Genomic DNA, 16,188 nt, shown 5'->3' on the forward strand with positions numbered 1-16,188 from the left:
CAGCGGTTTCATATCTATGTACGTGTAGATCTATGCCTGTTTACACCCAGCATCGTTCCAGCGGTTTCATATCTATGTACGTGTAGATCTATGCCTGTTTACACCCAGCATCATTCCAGCGGTTTCGTATCTATGTACGTGTAGATCTATGCCTGTTTACTCCCAGCATCGTTCCAGCGGTTTCATATCTATGTACGTGTAGATCTATGCCTGTTTACACCCAGCATCGTTCCAGCGGTTTCATATCTATGTACGTGTAGATCTATGCCTGTTTACACCCAGCATCGTTCCAGCGGTTTCATATCTATGTACGTGTAGATCTATGCCTGTTTACACCCAGCATCGTTCCAGCGGTTTCGTATCTATGTACGTGTAGATCTATGCCTGTTTACTCCCAGCATCGTTCCAGCGGTTTCATATCTATGTACGTGTAGATCTATGCCTGTTTACACCCAGCATCGTTCCAGCGGTTTCGTATCTATGTACGTGTAGATCTATGCTTGTTTACTCCCAGCATCGTTCCAATGGTGTCTTATCTATGTACGTGTAGATCTATGCCTGTTTACACCCAGCATCGTTCCAGCGATTTCGTATCTATGTACGTGTAGATCTATGCTTGTTTACACCCAGCATCGTTCCAATGGTGTCTTATCTATGTACGTGTAGATCTATGCTTGTTTACTCCCAGCATCGTTCCAATGGTGTCTTATCTATGTACGTGTAGATCTATGCCTGTTTACACCCAGCATCGTTCCAGCGGTTTCGTATCTATGTACGTGTAGATCTATGCTTTTTTACACCCAGCATCGTTCCAGCGGTTTCGTATCTATGTACGTGTAGATCTATGCTTGTTTACTCCCAGCATCGTTCCAATGGTGTCTTATCTATGTACGTGTAGATCTATGCCTGTTTACACCCAGCATCGTTCCAGCGGTTTCGTATCTATGTACGTGTAGATCTATGCTTGTTTACTCCCAGCATCGTTCCAATGGTGTCTTATCTATGTACGTGTAGATCTATGCTTGTTTACTCCCAGCACCGTTCCAGCGGTTTCGTATCTGTGTACGTGTAGATCTATGCCTGTTTACTCCCAGCATCGTTCCAGCGGTTTCATATCTATATACGTGTAGATCTATGCCTGTTTACACCCAGCATCGTTCCAGCGGTTTCGTATCTATGTACGTGTAGATCTATGCCTGTTTACTCCCAGCATCGTTCCAATGGTGTCTTATCTATGTACGTGTAGATCTATGCTTGTTTACTCCCAGCATCGTTCCAGCGGTTTCGTATCTATGTACGTGTAGATCTATGCTTGTTTACTCCCAGCACTGTTCCAGCGGTTTCGTATCTGTGTAGGTGTAGATCTATGCTTGTTCACTCCCTCCTCCTCCTCCTCCTTGGTTATTGGATGTGGCCTAAACCAGCCGGGACCTTAGAAGTCTCGAGGGATGTTGTGGTTGTGCGAGTTCATGGAGGACAACCCTAGAGGAGCTGCTCCATGGCTGCGTCTCCTCTGGGGTGGACTGAGGCACCGTGAAACACTCGAGCGAACCGTCCCGCTGCCGTTCTGCACCGCTGATGCCTCCATGGTGGACCTGGAGTGACCCTCGTCACACGGCAGGAAACGGCTTCTAAAACTGTGTGTTTTCAGAATTAAAGGGGAAGGATGTGGAGGAGGTCTTCACTTCTGTTCTGAGTCCAAACGGCAACATTGATCCAGAGCCAAACAGGACACACACCACTGGTACACACACACACCAACACACACACACACGTTCTACTTACATGGGTAGTCAGTGGATCAGCTGATTGTGTCTCCTAGCAACCCCAACATTCCCTCGCCTTCCTCTTATGAACGGTTTGATGTCTGCTTCTCACCATCACAACACACCTACAACTTCCATCCTAGCCTCGGCTCCAGCTGGATTCAGGGTGTCTCCTCCTCAAGGTCCCTCCCCCACATCAGCTACAGCCAATCGGCCAGCAGCAGCAGACGTGGAGCAGGATGCACTGTCGACAGCTCAGAGGAGCATGTTGAAGTGGGAGAAGGAGGAGAGTCTGGGAGAGCTGGCTACTGTCGCTCCGGTTCTTTACTGCAACACCAACTTCCCCCAGCTGAGGCAGCAGTACCCTGGTACACACACACACATGCACACACACACACGCACACACACACACGCGCGCGCACACGCACACACTAATATCTCAAAATCTGATTGGTTTGAATGAAACACTTCAGCAGAACCTTGATGCAGATTTTCTTTCATGTGATTGATTTTGTGTTTCTCTCTCTCTCTATCGCTCTCTCTCTCCCCCGTCTCTCTCTCTCCCCCGTCTCGCTCTCTCTCTCTCTCTCTCTCTCAGACTGGTCCGCGCGGGTGAAGCAGATTGCCAAACTGTGGAGGAAGGCCAGCTCTCAGGACAGATTACCTTATGTGGTGGGTTTAAGTCTTTTCGTATAATCCAGCAGGTGTTTCCCACCTGTGCTATACCTGCCCTACTCCTGGATGCTAACAGGGTTTTTCCAGCAGCACAGCTCGTTATAGCGTGGGTTAGCCTGGCTAAGCTCGGAGTAGTGGACGTTCCTGTTAGATCCTTAACAAAAGCGTGAGATGGCCTGTATGCTGCACGGAAACAACAGACAAAAATGGTGCTGATGTTGGACATTCTGCTCAGTTTTATGGCTTTTTGTCAGACTGAACCGGCAAATGGCTGCAGCTCCGCAGCTACCAGCGACTCCACCTCTTAGCCAGTCAACAGCTGACCGTCTTCATGCCAGTCTGTCGGCGCTTCGATCACAAGGAAGAAGGGACAGCATAGTAGTGGGACAAGAGCGAACCAGGCTGCTGGAAGGCTGCCAGATTTAACCACACCCACCTAGGTCATCCTGGAACAGGCCTTTGAGCTCCCTTCATGTGTTCATATGTGGAAACAGCATAGCAGAAATGTTTCTGGGATAATGGTTTCAGTGGAAGTACTAGACCGAACTCTGAACCCTGAGGAACTCCATCGCTGTGCTCTGGTGATTTGTTACGAACACGGAAACCTGGAACTATTCTGTAGGGATGTTAGCAACAGCCGGCTGTTCTGAGAACTTCTGTCTGATTACAGTCACTTCCTGTTTTCTGTGTGCAGCAAAAAGCTCGGGACAACCGCGCCGCCCAGCGCATTAACAAGGTGCAAATGTCCAATGACTCGCTGAAACACCTGCAGCCGCCGCCACAGCCACCACAGCCGCTGGCTCCCTATGAGCAGGTTTCCATGGAGATGGAGATGGCTTTCAAGGACCCATTGAGACCCAGAGAGTCTGAACAGGAGCAGGAGTGGAAACTAAGACAGGTGATCCGTGTTTGGCTTCTGCAGGCACGAACTCGAGTTACCTTTGTTTTTCCTGTCAACAGCGTCGTGTCATCACATGATCAGTGTTGGATCACATGATCGTTCAGTGCGTTTACGCGTGTTTTCTGCTTGTTGGTCTGGCTGCAGACGAACCGGTTCTAATGGAGCTGAAGCACCCAGATAGTGCAGTAGTAATCTGATTACATCCTGCTTGTAAACGAGTCAGCCGAGGTAAGCCGGTAGGACGCTCGCGTTCCGGACGCGATGAGACCGCCATCTGACATCGTCGTAACGCAGCACATCAGCTGTGCTGAAGCGTTGATGCTTCAGCTCGGTTGGCTTCACTCCCGCCAGCCGCGCTCCGCCGCTCCAGGCGCTACAAGCTAACCGTAACGGTTAGCTTACAATAAGATCCTCTTAGATGTCGGCCAGTGCCCACGTAACCACGCAGTTAGATCATGTGATCCAATGGGGAAGACGTTTCTGGAGGGTTAGGGTTAGGGTTTGCACGTGACTGAATTCCTCTGATAGGTTTAGGGTTAGAGGACGTTTACCATAAAATACCCTCAGCTGATGATGTCACTGCCCCCTCCCCTCCCCCAGCAAATGCGTCAGAAGAGTAAGCAGCTGGCAAAGATGGAGGCGACTCAGAAGTTGGAGCAGGTGAAGCATGAGCAGCGTCAGCAGCAACTCCGCCTCTCTGGGCGTGTCTCTCCAGAGGCTGTCACCGCCCACCAGCCGGTTGCCGTGGGTAACCTCTCGCCCCAAAAGCTGCCATCAAGCAGACACCTCCTCCTCCAGCAGGGGGGTGTAGAATTGGCCAGCGAAGTTTTTCTCAGACCTCTAGCCCCTCCCCCCTCCGGATTCTCCTCCCTCCCGCAGTCCCCCCACACCTCGTCTCCTCTGCACCAGCCTCCATCGTCTCCCCTGATGTTTTCCCCACCCTCCTCACGCCCCTCTTCTCCATGGGATCCCTACAGTAAAGGTGTGGGGACTCCTCGTTCTTCCTCCTCCCAATCAGGAAGTACCTCAGCTTTACCGCAGCAGCGCCTCCCCTCCCTCAGCTCCTCGCCGGCCCACGATGCACTGGGCTCACCTGTGCCGTCTCCAGATTTTAAAAGCTTTGATACCTCTCATCCAGGTAGCTCCTCCTCTTCTTCACTATTTTCTCCTGCGTTCTCCTCCTGGTAACACCTCCTCCTGTCTTCTCCCTGCAGGCCTGCAGCAGAACCGGGTTGGGATCACAGGCCCCCTCTCTGGCTCCGCCCCTGACCTTTCCATCAAACCTGCTGGACTCAGACTAGCTGAGACCTACCAGAGGACCACCCTGCGGACTCCTGAGTCTGCTCTGGTTCAGGGTGGTGTGTTTAAAGCCCCCATGCCACCGCAGCAGGAGGTGGGAGGAGGAGGGAGGAGGGAGCTGTCCAGACCCCCTGATCTGGGGTTCTCCCTGGAGCCCTCCTTTCCCTCCAGCCCGCTGTCCAGCCTGGGCTCCCCCCACCGCAGCCCCTATGCTCAGACCCCTGACCCTCTCCCGCCGCAGTCTCCTCGTAGCTCTCGGCCCTCCCCTGACCCCTACAGTAACCCTCAGACCCCCGGGACTCCACGCTCCCACCAGGACTCGGCCTACCACACCACCCCACCCTTACTGAGGCCGGACCAGTACAACCAGCAGCCTTCCAGCCGGCGCCCGTCTCCATCCCACCAGCCAGCGGACTCCTACGCCTCCAACCCCGGGACGCCCCTCCCCACCGAGCGATTCCCTTGCTCCCCGGGGGTGGCCCGGCCCTCCCCTGACCCCTACCTCCAACAGCCCTCCACCCCCCGGATCCTAAAGGCCCACGAGTCGTTGACCCAGCCCACGTCATCTTCTTCTCCTCTGGCTTCTGGACCTTCAGCCGAGGTGGGGACCTTCAGCCAGCCCTCTCCAAGACAACAGCAGGACTTGTTTCCCAGAACCAGCAGCAGCCAGAAGCATCCCGGGATGTCTGAGGAGGCCAGCTTCTCCGCTCACTCCGTGGGTCACCTGGCCCCAGGCGCTCCACAGCTGGAGAAGACCAGTGACCAAGTAGCTCTGGGCGGGTCCTCTTTAGAAGGAGCTATCAGCGTGTTGCCTCAGGCCGGGGACTCGGAGGAGAGACTGAGACAGGTAGGAGTAGGACAGGTGTTGCTGAGTGTTTGGTTTGGTGGTGGACGTGTGAGGTGTTACTGATGCTCCTCTGCAGCGCCAGTGGCTCCGGCAGCATATTCTCCGGCAGCAGCACCAGAAGAACTTCCAGCGCCAGGAGAAGGTTCTGCAGGAGCCCACATCTGGACCTGCTGCTGCTCTGCACAGCTGGCTCCCAGAGGACTCCTCTGCTCCTTCAGCTGATTCCTTTGGGCGTCCTCCTCCCCCGTACCCTGGGACTGTTCGACCTCCTGCTCCCGGGTTTCCTGGATGTTTCCCAGTGGAGCAGCACAGAGCTTTCCCCCGCGCTGAGGCTGCCGTCCCCAGACAGAACCGTCCTCCGGACCTGGGTGTCCGGGGGATGGCTGTGAGGTGAGACAAACACCAGAACGCAGTCCAGACCCGACATGTCCGTCACACTGGTTCCTCTCACTGCTCCTCTCTTGTCTAGGTTTGGTGTTCCTCCTGCTCCTCCTCAGGGCCCGCCGCCTGGTCCTGTTGTTGGTTCAGTGGAAGGAAACCCGGTCCAGATGAGGAGGCCGGTTCCCTCGGCGTTCTCCTGCATCCGGCCCGTGATGCCCCCTAATGCACACATGCTGTCAGGTTCGGACGGACCCGTCTCGGCTGGCGCTGAAGCTGGCTTTCAGTTTGGGTTTTGCATCTGTCCCCTTCTGTCTCCTCCAGGTGTCCCTCAGCCCTTCCTCCCGCGTCCCCCGTCTGTCCGGCAGCACAGCGTCACGCCCTACATCGAGCTCCGACACCGCGGTCCAGAGAGCCGCCTCAGGATGCCCTTCCCTCTGCCGGATCCAGACGTCCCGCTGCTGCATCCGACCCAGCCCGCCTCCGTTCACCTGGGCCCGGCCGGGACGGGCGTGTCCTCGCTGGGTCCCCAGGCGGTACTGACCCACAGCAGCGAGGTGGCGCAGCCGGGTCCTGATGGGATGGAGGAGCATCTGGAGGGGGAGGACTCTGCTGTGAAGGACCTAGAGGACGTGGAGGTGAAGGACCTGGTGGACCTGAACCTCAATTTGGACCCAGACGATGGTAGGAAGGGTTCAGAATCTGTTCTTTGTTTAGTCTGCGTCCGTTTGATGAAGGAGGTGATTCTGTCTCAGGTAAAGAAGACCTGGACCTCCACCTGGATGACTTCCTGTTGTCAGGGAAGTTCGACTTGATCGCCTACGCTGATCCAGAACTCAACCTGGAGGACAAGAAGGACATGTTTAATGAAGAGCTGGACCTGGGCGATCCAGAGGACAAGGACGGAGGCGGAGCCTCTAAGAAGATGGATAGCCACTCCCACCAGGGAGACCAGGTGAAACAGGAAGTGAGTGACGCTGTGAAGCCAGAAGGTGGCAGCCATCCCTGTGAAGCTCCTGCTCCAGGTGTCCTGAAGGTGAGACCGTCCTCTGTTCTCAGATGGAGGTCATGAGTTTATGCATGAGGAGTAACCTCTACTCCTCCAGGAGCAGCTGGAGGGTTCTGCTTCTGCTGCAGGTGCTGTTCGGGCCACACAGGACCAGGCTCCCAGGACCCACTCCCCCACATCTGCAGGTAAGGAACCCCCCCCCCCAGTGGAGACAGGACAGTCCCCCGCAGAACCCGTCTCCTCTCTCTCCAGGGCAACAGTCTGTCTTCCAGCAACACCAGAGACTGTTTGGACCCACTTCCAGCTCTAATCCTCCAAGCGCGACTCCTCCCCCTCAGCCGAGTCACCAGAACTCCAGGACCGAGTCTCCACATCCAGGCACCTCCACCCAGAACCACAACAAGTCCAGGCCCCTGCTCCTGGTGGAGCAACCACTCCTCATTCAGGACCTGCTGGACAAGGAGCGCCAGGAGCAGCAGCAGCAGAAACAGATGCAAGCTCTGATCCGACAGCGTTCCGGTTCGGAGTCTGACCTCTCCAGCGTGGGTAAGACCAGAACCCTACAGCCACGCACCCCCGCTTACATAGAAGTTTAGGTCGAGCTCCTCCAGAACTGTGCTGGTGAAGGTTCTCACTCATCCAGGGCATGGTGGTCCAGAGAGGTTCTACTGAAGGTAACTGGACTTCTTTGGTTTCTTCAACACGTTTTGCTTCTGCGGGAGCTCTTGTCAGTCCTGACTGTCTAAGCTGGATGCTCCCGTAATCCAGGCAGGATTAACGGAGGTCCTCGCAGCAGAAGAAGCCACACAAGTCCACTTACCTTCAGTAGAGCCCTGTAGACTCGCTGACAAGTGTGTGTGTGTGTGCGTGTGCCTGTGTGTGTGTGTGTGTGTGTGTGTGTGTGCCTGTGTGTGTGTGCGTGTGTGTGTGTGTGCCTGTGTGTGTGTGCGTGCGTGCGTGTGTGTGTGTGTGTGTGTGTGCCTGTGTGTGTGCGTGTGTGTGTGTGTGTGCCTGTGTGTGTGTGTGTGTGTGTGTGTGTGTCTCATAGACTTTGACTCCATCCCAGACCCGATCATGAAAGCCAAGATGGTGGCTCTGAAGGGGATTAACAAGGTGATGAGTCAGGGGAACCTGGGCCTGGGCCCCATGACCATCAGCAGGTACTGATCTCACCTGAGCTTCTCATGATGGTTCTCCTGGACTCGGTTCCTCACCACCTGCTGTTTCAGGTTCCAGCATGTTCCTGGTGACCCAAGCCCAGAGGCTCCTCCTCCGCCCCCCCCACCAGCTGGACAGGTACTGATGACACACAGGTAGGTCTTGGTTGTGTTCTGGAGCCTGAATGTCTCCTCTCTTCAGGAGAAGAAGATAAGTCCTCATGTGGTGCGCCGCAACCCTCCGAGCTTCGGAGCTAGCTTCTCCAGTGAGTATCCGTCTCAGCCGGTCCTGGAAACCTGCTCCCGCCTGACATGTCATCCTCTCGTTCTTCCAGATGAGTCTCAGCGCCATCAGTACGAGGAGTGGCTCGGAGAGACACAGCAGCTCCTGCAGATGCAACAGCACCTCCTGGAGGACCAGCTGGCTGCCCACAGGAAGGCCAAGAAGGCTCTGTCGGCCAAGCAGAGGACGGCCAAGAGGGCGGGCCGAGCCTTCGCAGAGGAAGACGCTGCCCAGCTCCGCTCCATCAGTGAGCAGCAGGGGGCGGTTCAGAAGCAGCTAGAGCAGGTAATCACCTTCGCTTGGGTCTCATGTCTTCATCCAGACCGCGGTCCAGTTGACCCTCTGCACCGACGTCACCTAATCACGTGGGTCCACCATGCTGGAGGGCAAAAGCGTGTAAACAGTGAGCGACAGGATGACTGAACAAAGGGAAAAGTAGAGGCTGAACTTGTTTTTGCGATCAAAACAAAAACAGAACTCCTCCAGCGTTCCTTCCACTGGTCCACGCCCAGTTCAGTTATCAGAAGCAGCGCATCTAGCGGTATGCTAACTAGCTTACCAGCGTTAGCTTACGGTCTCTCTGCAGCTGTTCACCGATGTAAACGTGTTGCTGACTTTGCCTAAGTTCACCCCTCTGGATCTATAACTTTATGTTGTAAACAGCGTTTCACTGGTGGTGCTACCGGGTCCAGCTGCTGCTCTCACACCGGAATGAGACGCTCTCTGAACGCCGACGCTCATATAAATAAATAAATAACGTCATTTTAACACACGTAAGCATCCATCGGAGCTTTAATATTGTTAATAATTGTCTGGCTTTACGCTACAGTGGACGGAGCGCAGCCTCCGTGGTGAAACACCCGTCCATCAGGATCATCAGTAACCAGTATAAACATGTATCCCTGTCCCCGTCTTCCTCGTGGAGTAACGTTAATCTTACCCGCTAAAAACACGCTCGCTGCATATCTGAGGGCTGCTAGCCCGCTTGACGCTGCAGTTCATCTCCGTCCTCAGTCTCCATCGAAGTTATTAAGAAGAAAAAACGAGTTGAGTTTACGTCCTCGTGTCTCGGTGCAGCCGCCCTCGCAGCTGAAACCATTTTACCGTCAAATCAACTCAATAAACCATAGAAGGCTACAAACTGGCTCGTTTCCACTGGCTTCACTGGAGTTCCTACGGGTGTAAACGGTCTTTATGCCGTCCATCATGGCAACGGGGGCGGTCACATGAGTGGCGTGACGTCACGTGCAAAGGGTCAATAGGAATCGCTAAATCAGGGCCTGGAGGGCCGCTATTCAGCACGTTTTAGTGGTTTCTCTGCTCCAGCACACCTGATTCAGTGGTTGAATCGCTGTGCAGCAGCTCATCGGGCTCTGCTGATTGAAAGCATAACCCGGTATGTCCGCATAACCAAAGGGATGAGCCAGGGTAAATGGTCGAGCACAGAGGTAACGAGAAGCTTTAAAAGCTGACCCGGTTTGTGTTTGATCAGATCCGGAAGCAGCAGAAGGACCACTCTGAGCTGATTGATGACTACAGGAACAAGCAGCAGCTGAGGCTCCAGCAGATGCCTCCACAGAAGCCCCTCCCCCAGCCCCACCCGAACCCTCCTGCACAGCCTCCTAAGAACCCTTTGGCTGCCCCCATGGTGCCCCTGCAGCACCAACCGGACCGCCCTGCCGCAGCCTTTACTCCAAACGCTGGCTGGACCTCAGGAGTTGGAGCTCCTGGTCCCATGGGGCAGAGGCCCCCCCCTGCCCTTCCTAATAACCTTCAGGATCCCCAGAACCCCCCATCTGTGGTTCCGGCCCTCGCAGCCTTCCCTACGGATCCACGGGGCCCTTCAGCAGATGGAGCCACATTAACACCTCAGGTAATGTTGAAGGTAGATCTGAGCTGACCCAGAGTCCGGTTTCTCCTCAGCTTTTATTAGAGGTTCTGGTTCTGGAGGTCCGATCATCCAGCTCTCCTCTCACCTCCTCAGGTCAAGTTCGATGACAACAACCCGTTCAGCGAGGGCTTCCAGGAGCGGGAAAGGAGGGAGCGCCTGAGAGAGCAGCAGGAACGTCAGAGAGTTCAGCTCATGCAGGAGGTAAAGCCCGGTCCAGACCCTCCTGCAGTACAGGTTCAGCTCCCACCTCTGGGACTGGGTCGGGTGTTCTAACGGTGTCAGTCGGGTTCTGACTAGAACTGAAACATCGACCCTGAGCTTCAGCTGAAGAACTTCCTGTTGTGTTTTCAGGTGGAGCGTCATCGCGCCCTACAACAGAGACTGGTGCAGCAGGACCTCTTGGGGGTGTCTTTGGGCCCCGAGTCTGGAGCAGCAGGTCCACCTTCAGCTGGGGCTGTGTCTCGAGTCACTCAAACACCAGGACCCGGTTCTGGAGCACTCGTTAGGATGGACTTCCTGCAGTCCTCCTCAGCCTCCAGACCTCCAACCCAGGTCCAGACCCTGATGGGAGCACCCTTCCCCTCTTCAGCAAGCCTCCATCACGGCTCCACAGGTGCGCCCCTGTATCCTGCTCCTGGACTGCTTCCTGGGGCCGTGGTGGAGCCAGGCTCTGCCCTCCAGACCAAGCCGAAGCCAGCGTGTCCAGGAGGTCCGGGTCAACGGTTGGGACACGAGTCCAACTCTTCCTCACCTCTGTCCTCCTCATTTCCTTGTGCCTCCTCTGGAGGCTCTTCCTCGCATCTCCAGCTCTACTCTGACATCGTCCTTGATGGCAAACCAAAGAAGAGCAGGAGAAGGGATGGAGACGATGCAGGAGGAGGGGCCACAACGCCGCTGTCGCCACACTCTGACATCACAGCCCCACCCACTCCAGCAGTGTCCGAGACCTCCGGCTCCTTGCCGACCCACCAGCTGGACTTGTCTTTCTCTGGTCTGGCTCCAGTGTCTGAGCTGGAGAGGCAGCTGTCTGTGAGAGGCCCCGTCCTGGACCTGGAGGGCCAGAGAGGGCCCCGGTCTGCAGCTCAGCTGGAGGTCAAGGTTTGTGTTTTCATCAGGTCCATCTGCTGAAGCTCAGCGGACGGATCTGACCTGCTTCAGGGTTTATCCTCTTCCTTCCTGCAGGTGGAACAGGTGGAGGCGGGGTCCTGTGGAGGAGGCATGGTGAAGATGGAGGTGGATGGGGCCGCCTCCTCTCCCCTTCAGAGTGGAGATGTGGGTAAGGAGCTGCTCAGACACCTGCTGAAGGACAAGACTTCCCCTCTGACTGCACTCACAGCTGCCAGACAAGCCCACCCCATCGCTCACCGCCAGCTGTCCAGCGACAGCTTGCGGTCCGAGGAGGAGGAACCGGGTTCCCATGGCAACATGGTGGGTAGGCAGTCGAGTTGTATCAGGTACTGAGCAGCATGAGAACTGATGATGTGGTGACCTGTGTCATCCAGGTGATGACCGGTCCTGGTCCAGACAGGAAGAAGACTCAGCGCTGCAAGAGGCTGGCCCATCCTGACAGAGCTCCACCCAAATGCAAGAGGAGGAAGCGGGAGAAGGAGGAGGAGGAGATGGAGGAGGAGAAAATCCTCCTCTCCTCTGACCCATTCATAGCTCACCTGAGACAGGTGAAGACACATCACCTTTTCTACCTGTTACCCTCTGATGGGGCTTGAGCACAGTCACTGGTGACATCATGGGTTGGTGGGCGGAGTTCTTCAAAGACCTCCTCATCTCACTGGTGTGTCTTTCAGTGAGGAGGCGGAGCCTGGTTAGGGTTAGGGTTAGGGTTAGACCAGCTGGATGAACGTAGACCAGCAGGAGATAAAACGACCAAGAGTTCCATGTCTGTAGAGCGTCGCTGTTCCCTCACCACAGCAGTGGAGCACCACTGGGTGTTTATGTAGACGTGCTCCGCCGCCATGTTGTTTACCTGTGAGCTGGGCGTGTGGGTTAACAGCATCTCTCTGTAGCCAGTCATCACATCCTGTAACCAGGTCTCTGTAGATGCTAGGACTGAGCGGTCCTGGATCCACGCGGGTGGTTAACATTAGCTTGTAGCTCATCTGCTACAGAGAGAGCGCCCGTTAGCCAAACCGGTGGAAGGGAGGGCCCGCTGGTTAGCACCACATTGCTCCCTCTGAGGGTCGGGTCGCTGCTTTTTGCAGATGATGTGGTCCTGTGGGCGTCATCAGAACGTGATCTCCGGCTCCCGCTGAGTGGTTCACAGCCGGCCCACCCCCGGCTAGTTGATGTTTTACTGACAGAAACACACATCGTTACTGTAAAGTCCACACGTCTCTCATCTGCCGACTCGAGCCGGTATAGCTGCTAATCCAGCTGCTTTCTTAGTGGGACGGAGATGGCGGTTCAAGTCCCGGTCAGGTCAGACCAAAGACCTGTCACCTCTTAATAACCCACCAGATAGCCCAGAGTGCAGCCACAGGTGCAGCTCACCGCTCCTCACGGGGACATGTGGAGATGACTTTCACCAGGATGTGAGGATTAATGGGACTTTGCTTTAGTGCCGAGGTTCTCCCTCACCTCCCATCCTGAACCTTTTGGTGGGTCAGAGGCTAAAGCGGTGAGGCTGTTGCTGAGCGTTTCTGGGACTGGGCCATCGTACACGATGGAGTGCTGCTAGCCATAGCTTGGTGTCACGGGCAGCAGCTACAGCAGAGCAGCCCTCATGTGCTACTGTATGGGTTTATGTGTGGATCTCCCCCAGCTGTCCATCCTGCCCCTCATGGAGCCGGTGTTGGCCGTGGATTTGAGCCTCTTCCCCCCGTACGGCAGCTCGTCTCTGGGCAGAGATTCCAGACTGAGTGGCTCCTTCGGGAACGCGTCTCTGGACGGAACGTCGGACTACTACTCCCAGCTCATCTTCAAGGTACTGCTGCAGGTCCACAGGTAACTCTAACCCATCGCCTGAGTCCTTCACCTCCTGTGTGTCCCCTCCTCCAGCAGAATAACCTCATCAACCCCCCAACGCCGCCGGCTTCCCTTCCCCCCACACCTCCACCTGTGGCCAGACAGAAGCTGGTGAATGGCTTTGCCACAACAGAGGAGATGACCAGGAAGGACATCTGTGAGCAGGAAGGTGAGGGTCCTAATCCCTCTGCTGTGTCTGAAAGGCTCGTAGAGCGTTTACCTGTGGAAGTGACACCTGTTTGTACCTCAGTCAAAGGTGTGTCGGCACCCAAACATAAGGAGGAGGAGCTTCAGCATCTTAGGCACATCTCTAAGGCAGTTGATGTCCCCGCCTCTTTGCCAACCCCTCCCCACAACAACCTGGAGGAGCTCAGGTAAGCTCCACCCACTCACACAGCAGCGCTTTCACCTGTTTCAGCTCACCTGTACATTTTTTCTTCTTTGATGGTTTTCTCAGGGTTCAAAGCACAGAGGAGCTCGACAGCCCCGATGGCTATGTGCCGTCTTCGTCCCCTGAGAGCGTGGTGGACATGGAGGTCAGCAGGTACCCCGACCTGTCCTCCATCAAGCTGGAGCCGTGCTCACCCTGCCCATCCCCCACATTACCCATCATGCCCTGCGCCTGGGGGAAAGGTTAGTCAGCAGCAGCCTCACCTGGACTTCATCCTCATGGTTTCCATCTGATGATCGGCTGTTTACTCTCTCTGTGTGTGTGTGTGTGTGTGTGTGTGTGTGTGCGCGCGTGCGCCTGCCTTCAGGCTCTGCTGTGAAACAGGAAGTGAAGGCGGAGCCAAAACACCCTGTGCATCCTTCCTGCCCTAATAGAGACCTTGTTACCATAGCGATAACTGTGAACCCAGTTGCTGCTCAGGTATTTCCCTCTCTCTCTCTCTGTGTGGAGACTTTATAGCTCCTCCCTCTTGATGACATCACATTGTGCTTGCAGAACGTGGCGGGTGTGATGGCTGCGGTGGCCACGCTGCTGCGGGTCCCCGGACCCCTCACTTACCAGCTGAGCCGAGCCACGGGCCCCGAGCAGAGCTCTTTGGCCCTGCTGGCTGGAGTCCGTGTGCCGCTGATGCAGGTATCATTTTACCAGAACCCACCCTTCTGGAGCAGGTGTCTGCCTGGTGTTGAGTCATAATCACAGGGTCTCTAATGGGTTTCCAGGATTCTGGTCCCAGAGGACCGCAGAGAGCGCCCCCTGCTGCAGGAAACCAGTCCCAGTTCTGCTGCCGCTGCAAGGCGCTGCTGCGGAATGCAGTCCACCTTAAACAGGTACGACCCGGTGAGCCCGAGCTACTAAAGCTGCAGCATTACACCAGAAATGACCGTGTTTGTGTTCTACAGGGAGGGGAGTCCAGGACCGGACCCAGCCTGGTCTTCTGCAGTCCCAGCTGCTTGGCTCTGTACCAGTCCGAGCATCAGAACCAGTCTACAGGATGCAAGGTGATGCTGCACACCTGTGTGATTACCTGCTGCTCTCTGCGTGGTACATTTATGGTAATGCACCTCCCTGTTTGTCCTCAGACCACGGACCCCGGATCTGAGCTGGTTCCCCCCAGCAGAACGCAGCACCAGTACACCAACAACATGTCCTCCATCACGGTCCACTCCCTCACTCACACGCCTACTCCTCCCCCGTCCTCCTCCTCCCCGCCCCTCACATTCCCCCCTGCTTATGCTGTCGCCATGGAGACCAGGCCCCACATGGACAGCCTTAAGGTGGGAGGAGCCACTGCTTTAGCACATGGGCGACCCCTGACCAGCTGATTTAACTCTGATTGGTTGCAGGTGAAGGTGAAGTTGAAACCCCACCCCCGGGCCATGCCAGGTGGAGACGACTCTCCGTTTTCTCGACACGGGAAAAGGATGAGGAGTTCCCGCTGGAGACGCTGGAGCGTCAGCATCACACTCAGCAGGTTGGAGGACATCACAACGACTACTGAGAACCCAGAACTGGTTCTGGTTCCTGAGAGGATCCTTCTTCTGGGGCTTAGATCCATGGTCACGTAGAGTGGGTCCTACATGTCCAAACGCCTGAGCGGTTTCTGTTTTCCTGCTCCTCAGGGGTCCGTGTCTCCCTAATGAGGCGGTCGCTGTGCCAACGGAGGAGGAGGTGGACCACTTGTTAAAGAAGCTGGGGACATGTCTCCGTCCTGACCCGCTACCTAAAGACCAGCGGAAGTGCTGCTTCTGCCACCAGCAGGGAGACGGGCAGACAGATGGCCCGGCCCGGCTCCTGAACCTGGACCTGGACTTGTGGGTGAGTGCCCAGCAACACCCGTGCCTCCGGTCTCGGTCCCGGTCCGCAGACTGACCCTCTGCTCCTCTGTGCTCCAGGTGCACTTGAACTGTGCGTTGTGGTCCAGCGAGGTCTACGAGACCCAAGCAGGGGCCCTGATCAACGTGGAGCTGGCTCTGAGGCGGGGCCTCACGCTGCGCTGCGTTCACTGCCAAAAAACCGGCGCCACGACCGGCTGTAACCGGCTCCGCTGCACCAACACCTACCACTTCACCTGTGCCCTGCAGGCTCACTGCACCTTCTTCAAGGTAACACGCGAGTACACACTAGTACATGAGAGTACACACTAGTACATGAGAGTACACACTAGTACATGAGAGTACACACTAGTACATGAGAGTACACACTAGTACATGAGTACACACTAGTACATGAGAGTACACACTAGTATACACATGTGCTACATACAATTACACACTAGTACATAAGGGTACTTACTAGTACACGAGGGTACACACTAGTATACACATGATTACACACTAGTACACGAGGGTACACACTAGTATACACATGATTACACACTAGTACACGAGGGTACACACTAGTATACACATGATTACACACTAGTACACGAGGGTACACACTAGTATACACCTGTGCTACACACGATTACACACTAGTACATGAGGGTACACACTAGTATACACAAGACTACACACTAGTACATAAGGGTACACACTAGTATACACAGGACTACA

The 16,188-nt window shown here is 55.4% G+C and overlaps 1 protein-coding gene across 1 annotated transcript in view; it reads left to right on the top strand.

Moving 5' to 3' along the window:
- Nucleotides 1-16,188, top strand: part of kmt2ca (lysine (K)-specific methyltransferase 2Ca) — a 99,654-nt gene that overhangs the window by 67,980 nt on the left and 15,486 nt on the right. Inside the window, exons 35-67 of the mRNA XM_054736189.2 lie at nt 1,652-1,744; nt 1,823-2,134; nt 2,365-2,438; nt 3,136-3,339; nt 3,943-4,480; nt 4,557-5,488; nt 5,565-5,878; nt 5,958-6,109; nt 6,191-6,550; nt 6,622-6,902; nt 6,973-7,060; nt 7,128-7,421; nt 7,924-8,035; nt 8,105-8,171; nt 8,235-8,298; nt 8,368-8,600; nt 9,808-10,188; nt 10,300-10,407; nt 10,558-11,304; nt 11,389-11,634; nt 11,709-11,882; nt 12,983-13,144; nt 13,219-13,354; nt 13,436-13,559; nt 13,643-13,818; nt 13,944-14,056; nt 14,132-14,269; nt 14,356-14,463; nt 14,536-14,634; nt 14,716-14,910; nt 14,980-15,107; nt 15,256-15,451; nt 15,529-15,738. Coding sequence (XP_054592164.2) covers nt 1,652-1,744; nt 1,823-2,134; nt 2,365-2,438; nt 3,136-3,339; nt 3,943-4,480; nt 4,557-5,488; nt 5,565-5,878; nt 5,958-6,109; nt 6,191-6,550; nt 6,622-6,902; nt 6,973-7,060; nt 7,128-7,421; nt 7,924-8,035; nt 8,105-8,171; nt 8,235-8,298; nt 8,368-8,600; nt 9,808-10,188; nt 10,300-10,407; nt 10,558-11,304; nt 11,389-11,634; nt 11,709-11,882; nt 12,983-13,144; nt 13,219-13,354; nt 13,436-13,559; nt 13,643-13,818; nt 13,944-14,056; nt 14,132-14,269; nt 14,356-14,463; nt 14,536-14,634; nt 14,716-14,910; nt 14,980-15,107; nt 15,256-15,451; nt 15,529-15,738 — 7,559 coding nt within the window. The remainder of the gene's footprint in view (nt 1-1,651; nt 1,745-1,822; nt 2,135-2,364; nt 2,439-3,135; nt 3,340-3,942; nt 4,481-4,556; nt 5,489-5,564; nt 5,879-5,957; nt 6,110-6,190; nt 6,551-6,621; nt 6,903-6,972; nt 7,061-7,127; nt 7,422-7,923; nt 8,036-8,104; nt 8,172-8,234; nt 8,299-8,367; nt 8,601-9,807; nt 10,189-10,299; nt 10,408-10,557; nt 11,305-11,388; nt 11,635-11,708; nt 11,883-12,982; nt 13,145-13,218; nt 13,355-13,435; nt 13,560-13,642; nt 13,819-13,943; nt 14,057-14,131; nt 14,270-14,355; nt 14,464-14,535; nt 14,635-14,715; nt 14,911-14,979; nt 15,108-15,255; nt 15,452-15,528; nt 15,739-16,188) is intronic.

This window comes from Nothobranchius furzeri, chromosome 7, assembly GCF_043380555.1.
Source record: "Nothobranchius furzeri strain GRZ-AD chromosome 7, NfurGRZ-RIMD1, whole genome shotgun sequence".
NCBI lineage: Eukaryota > Metazoa > Chordata > Actinopteri > Cyprinodontiformes > Nothobranchiidae > Nothobranchius > Nothobranchius furzeri.